At 45.1% G+C, this 7246-nt stretch overlaps 1 protein-coding gene across 1 annotated transcript; it reads left to right on the top strand.

Annotated features, from left to right (window-relative positions):
* Positions 1–362: 362 nt before the first annotated feature.
* Positions 363–6841, top strand: LOC308167116 (charged multivesicular body protein 6-like). The gene is made up of 8 exons (XM_080541492.1): positions 363–879; positions 2096–2205; positions 3031–3118; positions 3239–3325; positions 3589–3654; positions 3750–3830; positions 5840–5906; positions 6094–6841. Exons 1-8 carry the CDS (start codon positions 514–516, stop codon positions 6141–6143), a joined length of 915 nt encoding a protein of 304 aa, XP_080397618.1. The 5' UTR covers positions 363–513; the 3' UTR covers positions 6144–6841.
* Positions 6842–7246: the final 405 nt, after the last annotated feature.

Here is a 7246-nt window from a genome sequence, read left to right as displayed (position 1 = left end):
ATACAGTTTAGGGGCAGGAGATGGGCACCTGCCCAATAGTAATTAGCGGTTTTATGACAATATAGGTTTTGGACTGGTTTTTGGTGGATTTAGCCGGTTTTAGAATGGTTAGGCTGGAAATGATCAATCCCATCTGGCAACCCTGGCAAAGCATAACATCCGAGTGTGCTGCAGACACGGGGAGCCTCTTCAGGTACCGTCATATAACCCTAACCCCATCTCCACACCGACGACCAGAGGATATAACCCTAACCCCATCTCCACACCGACGACTAGAGGATATAACCCTAACCCCATCTCCACACCGACGACTAGAGGATATAACCCTAACCCCATCTCCACACCGACGACCAGAGGATATAACCCTATCCCTATATCCACACCGACGACCAGAGGATATAACCCTATCCCTATCTCCACACCGACGACCAGAGGATATAACCCTATCCCTATCTCCACACCGACGACCAGAGGATATAACCCTATCCCTATCTCCACACCGACGACCAGAGGATGGGGAAGAAAAGTGATCTCAGTGGTTTTGACCGCGGCATGACTGTCGGTGCCAGACGAGCTGGTTTGAGTGTCTCTAAAACGGCTGACCTCCTGGGGTTTTCACGCACGACAGTGTCCAGAGTTTTCTCCGAGTGGTGCAGTAAAGAAAAGACCTCCAGTGAGCGGCAGCTGTGCGGACGGAAAGCCCTGGTTGACGAGAGAGGTCAACAGAGGATGGCCACCCTGGTCCGAGCGGACAGCAAGGCGACAGTCACCCAGATCACCTCTCTGTACAACTGTGACAGTGAGCAGAGGAGCATCTCTGAACGCACAGCCCGGCGGGCCTTGAGGCGGATGGGCTACGACACCAGAAGGCCGCGTCGGGTGAGCTATGCTAAGCTAACAGGCTACTGACTGACAGTCATAATCATAATAATAATCATAATAATAATAATAATAACCTTTATTTGTATAGCACTTTCCCTGCAAACGTTGCAGCTCAAAGGGCGTTAACATATCCACACATCATAAACACAATAATAGAACAATAGTAATCAATAAAGCGATGATATAAACTACATAATAAAAGTTAAAACAAGAATAAAACACACAATCCAAGGGGCATAGAACAAAGATAAAGGAAATAATTAAATAATATAAGAATTACTATGCGATTTAAACAAGTAAATACATATACAAATATATAGATTAATCAACTAACATTAAAAGATACATTTAGAAAAGAATAGTCGTTTAAAGGCCATTTAAAAGGCAACGGCGAGTTTTTAGTCTTGACTTGTTAGTTAGTTGTTTTATGAGAAGTTAATAGCCTTGTTTACAAGTTAGTTAGTTGTTTTATGAGAAGTTAATAGCCTTGTTTACAAGTTAGTTGTTTTTATGAGAAGTTAATAGCCTTGTTTACAAGTTAGTTGTTTTTATGAGAAGTTAATAGCCTTGTTTACAAGTTAGTTAGTTGTGTTTATGAGAAGTTAATAGCCTTGTTTACAAGTTAGTTAGTTGTGTTTATGAGAAGTTAATAGCCTTGTTGTTTACAAGTTAGTTAGTTGTTTTTATGAGAAGTTAATAGCCTTGTTTACAAGTTGGTCGACTCGACAGCTGCTCATAGTAGCGGTTATGCGGAATAGAAATGGGAAACATTTTCGGCAGAAAGAGACGCACCCGAATCACAGAGCAGGACAGGGCAGTTTTGGTGAGCTAAGTGAGCTTTGTCAGCTAGCTAGCTAGCTAGTATTCATCATGTAACTTATTCATTGAGATCCAGTTGGCTGGGGGTTTTGAATGATCATTTGATGCCCAGTCACCAAAGCTAAAACACAGCAGGGAGATGATGCTAGCTGTCATGTAACATCATGCTCCCCAACACCGTTTAAACTAACTATAGCTGTAGTACCTAGCTATCCTGCTCTACCCAGGTCTCTACCTCTTCCCGTTTACATGTACTTATGGACAATCAGATGATAGAAAGCACAGTATTGTTAAGAATCAGAGCCTTACAGCTCAGCCGGTACAGTGCATGACTCTAACAACTTGTTCTAGCCGTCTCTCTGATGGTCCGTTCCATGTTAACTCTCTATTCCAGCAACTGAAAGAACAGAGAGATGAACTGAAGCAGTACAAGAATAAGATCTCCCTGCAACTGGACAAGGAGAGACTTCTGGCCAAACAATTGCTGAAAAATGGCAAGAAAGAGTAAGTTCAGTCTAGCCGCTGTCCCTTTCTCACCGGAGACGTTCTCAGGCATGAAAGGCTTTAGTGTGCTTGTGAATAGTTTTGTCTCTCAGTAAGTGGCGACTCAGCTCAGTGGCCTTGTGGTTAGAGTGTCCTCCCTGAGATTGGGAGGTTGTGAGTTCTATCCCCGGCCGAGTCATACCAAAGACTATAAAAATGGTACCCGATGCCTCCCTGCTTGACACTCAGCATTAAGGGTTAGATTCGGGGTAAGTCCCTGCGACATACCAGCGTCATGACGAGGGGGTGTACTTGTACATCAAGCCGCCTCACGGTACGGAAACAGGAGATAGGCTCTTAGGCTCGAGAACCATCGGTTCACAAGGCTACTTACTTAAGTGGCGACTCAGCTGGCCTCAGAGAGTGACGCAGTTGTCTTATCCCACAGCTGTAATAAAAGTATTATGGGATGGGAGGGTTGTCATAAACACTAGGGATTATATAATGACAGACGCATAATACTAATACATCTACTCTACAGATGTAGGATCAATATTTTTACATGTTTACATTTTAGTCATTTAGCAGATGCTTTTATCCAGAGCAACTTACAATAGTACATTTGTAAGTGAGTGAATCAACTGCACATTAGTCACTGTAAGTAAAACCTTCCAGAAACGAAGATAAAATAAAACATTTAAAAAGTTCTGGTAATGTGGAGTGTTAGGGGGTGAAGGGGGCCTCGGAGGAGGAGGAGGCTAGGTTTAGGTTAACCCTATCCTGGCCATAACCTTAAAGATAAATAATATTGTTTACAGTTGAAGTGACTCATGTTTTCCTTCACAGCAAGGCACTCCTCTTGCTTAAGAAGAAGCGTTACCAAGATCAACTCCTGGACAAGACAGAGAACCAGATAGGCAACCTGGAGCGTATGGTACACATTTAACCCTTTGTCAAACATACACTCACCCTCCCCCCCCTCCCCTCTGTTCATCCGGAATGGTAGAAACTGGAGTCAACAAGTACCTCACAACAGTTTTTTTTGTCTTTACAGGTTGAAGACCTCGCGTTTGCCCAAATTGCAAGTAAAGTCATTGAAGGACTTAAAGTTGGCAACGACTGTCTGAAGAAAATGCATGAGGTATGTGACAGGGTCAGAGGTCACCATATTGGAATACTATGCAACATCCCTCTGATCTGGATAAGAAGGTGTGAGTGTGTGTGAGCTGCCGAGCGTGCGTGCGTATCCCTCGTTTGCTTTTGCAAATGTCTACAATCAACAACATTCTTAAATACCTGAGTTCTGCTGAAGTCAACATTCCACATCTCACTCATTCCATGAGGCTAAAACCCCACAAGCCGGAGATGGGCTTTCCTCCTATTGTTGTTTTTGTTTCTGGTCAGGTGATGTCCATTGAGGAGGTAGAGTGCATCACAGATGAGAGCCAGGGTGCTACTCAGTATCAGCAGGTGAGCTTTCCACTGGTTTATTTAGATAAACAGACGTCAGCATGGCTTTGTGGTGTATAGATCCATGTTGATGTGTTTTCTTTTTCTCCATACAGCAAATTGATGAGATGCTGGCCGGATCCCTGACCCAGGAGGATGAAGAGGCTATTCTGGCTGAGCTGGAGGCCATGACTCAGGTTAGTCCAACAGGCCCCACACTAGCAGATGTCTCTATAGGGGACTGTCTCTATAGGGGACTGTCTCTGGTCTGTTCATCTGGACTGTGTTTGCGCTCTGATCTCTCCCTGCTGCATTTCCTTTTAAACTCATCTCTCTCTCTAACCCACCTCTCTCTCTCTCTCCCTCGCTAACGCCCAGGCTCCACTATGGCCATCGAGTGTTGCGTCCGCGTTGCGTCTGCAATGCGTCTGCGTTGCGTCTGCGTCTGCGTTGCGTCTGCGTTGCGTCTGGAATTGCCATCAGCCAGGGAATTTTGCTTTTGTAATCAATGAAAGGTGCTCCACTGCCTATGTTGCGTTGCGTCCGATGGCTGCGTCCAAAGTAAAAATTCTACAAAGTTTGATTTCTGATGGCGAACGCATGCATCCACTCACATCTAGTGCATTAAAAATAATGAGATCAGTTGTATATTTATAATATACAGTATATTTACAGTATATTGGTTGTTTTCTAGTGTTTGAGTCCTAAAGACTTTTAGTAAAAGTTCGTGAATTTATTAGTTTTATTAAAAAACAAAGATGCACCAGAAATTGTGTTGTATGATAGTGGTCTAGTCTATTTCAAACTAAAACGGTTAAGTTAAAGGTGTCTCTGATGTAAACGGTTACAGCTCGAAGTGGCGGTGAGGTCTGGAAAAATATTGACACAGTCTTTAAAAAGTCTTAGAAAGGTATTGAAATTAACCTCAAGATTCCTGTATATACCCTGTGTATAGCTTGTGCGTGGTCGCAGCTATTGCGAATTGCTATTCACGTGAGTCAGCTGTGAATCACCACAGGTGCTTGAAGTTTATTGCAGAAATGGATGACGAACGGCTGACACTTGAGGTGGAGAAATATATATTTTTATATGCGACAAATGACGGTGGAGCAGGTAGAACGTGACGTTAACGCAACGCTTGGTGGAGCATGCGAATGAATGAATGAATGAATGAATGAATGGTCTTGTCATTGATATAGTACAGGTACCATACAACGAAATTTGGTCGTGGTCTGGTGCTAGGAAAAAAAACTAAAAACAAGAAGGGAAAAGAGCTGGTTTACATAAATAAAGGCTATATACACTATCCACTATACTATACAGATAAAACACTGTGCTGTACTCTATGCTATACTATACCTATTCTAACATTTCCTATCTCTGAACCTTATGTACCCGAGGGTTGTCATATTGCACATAGTGTTATTGCACATTCATTTAAAGTGTCGCAGTTTGCAGGTTTGAAATGTTCACAGTTGTGTTTCAGTATTGCACTTGATTACAATCTAGTAGCTGCCATCCAATTGTCTAGATTGTCCAGGGCCTAGAACCTAGGTCTTTGCTGTGTTCAGGGCCTGAATGGCCCTGGGGTAGAAGCTGAGCTTCAGTCTATTTGTCCTTGCGAACATGGTCCTGAACCGCCTGTCCGAGGGCAGCCGAACAAAGTGTTCGTTCCCAGGGTGGGATGGGTCTCTGGAGATCTTGGAGGCCTTCCTGAGGCAGCGTGTGTTGAACAGCTCTTCCAGAGAGGGGAGGGGGGCGCCGGTGATCTTCTGGGCCGATCTCACGACTCTCTGTAGCGCATTCCTCTCTGCGGCTGTGCAGCTGGAGAACCAGACGCAGATGCAGTAGGTGAGGATGCTCTCCACTGCGCAGCGGTAGAAGGTCACCAGCATCTCCTGTCCGATGTGGTTTTTCCTGAGGACTCTCAGGAAGTAGAGCCGCTGTTGTGCCTTCTTGATGATGGCTGCTGTGTTGGTCTTCCAGGACAGGTCATCCTGTATGTGCACCCCCAGGAATCGGAGGGTTGAGACTCTCTCCACGCTCCCTCCATCGACGAGCAGGGGCTGGACCTCAGATTTTTTCCTCCTGAAGTCCACGATGATTTCCTGCAACGTGAAGTTGACACAACGCTGATGGCGAGGTGACGCAAAGCTGGTAGTGGAGCCAGCCTGTAACTCTTCTTTCTCTCTCTCTCTCTCTTCAGGGAGAGGTTGACATTTCTGAGGTGCGCGCAGAGCCTGTGCCCGAGGTCTCTGAGGCGGAAGAACCAGGTGTGTATCGGGCGGCAAAACGCTCTAGCTTCGGCCTTTCCGCGTTATGAGACTATGGCGGGACAAATTAGACTGTATGGAAACACTGGGCGTTGCATAAGTCTCATGATGATAATGTTGAGGAAACAACGTGAAGACCTCACACGTTGTACAGACGTCATTCTTAGTCCGTCTTTCTTTGTTACAGAGAGGGAGAGGCCGAGGGAGAAGCCTGAACGAGAGATGCTGGCTGCCTAGAGACATGTCTGCCCCCCCACCTCCCCCCCTCCCAGCTGACCCACAACACCTCAACGAAAAATCTAGCATGTCAGAACTTTTTGTATTTTCCTACCTAGTTTGACAACTCCTACGACGTCTTCCTTGACGTTTACCAATAGGATGCAGAGTGCTCTGTGGTGTCCATACATGAACATGATGAACAGAAAGAGGGATGCTGCTGTCATGTGCAACAGAAGGAACAACAAACCCAAGGAAAGGTTTGTTGAGCAGTGGCAACTTTACCCCTGCCTTTATGACGTTTCCTCAGAGTCAAAAAAGAAAGCTTACTTTTTCCCCCCCCCAAGTCCGCAAGCATCACACACAGTGCTTCTGTAGCCATGATTGACAATTTCTTGACCCTCCTCCCCGACGACCTTTGAACTCGTGCAGGGTTGTGGAAGGCAGCATACTATGATAGGTTGGGGTCATACTTGTAGTGTTGCCATTCTCCCGGCCAAGACACAGCAAGAATTTATGGTATTATGATTGCCTAATCTGACATGGTGACCATCGCGAAAGACAAAAATATTGTGTAGTCTGATCCCGGCATGAGTTCAATTAGCCTCAGACAGATCTGAAGCCTTCTGATGATTCACGCTGGCCTGGCCTGTGAACAACTTTGACAGTTTTCACTTCTTCAACAATCCAGTGGCCTGTATGTTTGGGTTATGACATCTATTTCTTTGTTATGCTGTAACAATAAAAGTATTTTTTTTAAAGGTTTCAATTAGTTTTTATTCACAGCCGTGCTGATATTCAGTAGAACAGTAGAACAGCACAACCTCGAGTGTGATATTGCTTTTATACAACATTTCCTCCAGCAAATTGAAATCCTCTTCCAGAGGGCTCTTCCACTCCTGCTCCCAGTAAACAAGACGGACCACGATGCCGACAGTTTATTAGCGGATTTCAGCGAGAGCTGACAAGACGGTACATGTGGGAAAACTAGGGTTAGGGTTAGGTGCTAGGGTGCTACGGTTAAGGTTAGGGATAGGATTAGGGTTAGGGTTAGGCATGCCAGCATGTACCAAGTCGACGTAGCACCTAACCCTAACCGTAGTTTTCCCACATGTACCGTCTTC

This window comes from Nansenia antarctica, assembly GCF_963989245.1.
Source record: "Nansenia antarctica genome assembly, chromosome: 11".
NCBI classification, from domain to species: Eukaryota; Metazoa; Chordata; class Actinopteri; order Argentiniformes; family Microstomatidae; genus Nansenia; species Nansenia antarctica.
The sequence above is the reverse complement of the archived record's forward strand: the minus strand, read 5'-3'. Positions and strand labels throughout refer to the sequence as shown.

What these genes read in the sequence shown, in the direction of transcription:
- LOC308167116 (XM_080541492.1), top strand. Translation starts at nt 514, where the DNA reads ATGGGGAAGAAAAGTGATCTCAGTGGTTTTGACCGCGGCATGACTGTC. An exon ending in GTCTGAAGAAAATGCATGAG is followed by an intron (nt 3,326 to 3,588) that starts GTATGTGACAGG and finishes GTTTCTGGTCAG; the next exon opens with GTGATGTCCATTGAGGAGGT. An exon ending in AGCTGGAGGCCATGACTCAG is followed by an intron (nt 3,831 to 5,839) that starts GTTAGTCCAACA and finishes CTCTCTCTTCAG; the next exon opens with GGAGAGGTTGACATTTCTGA.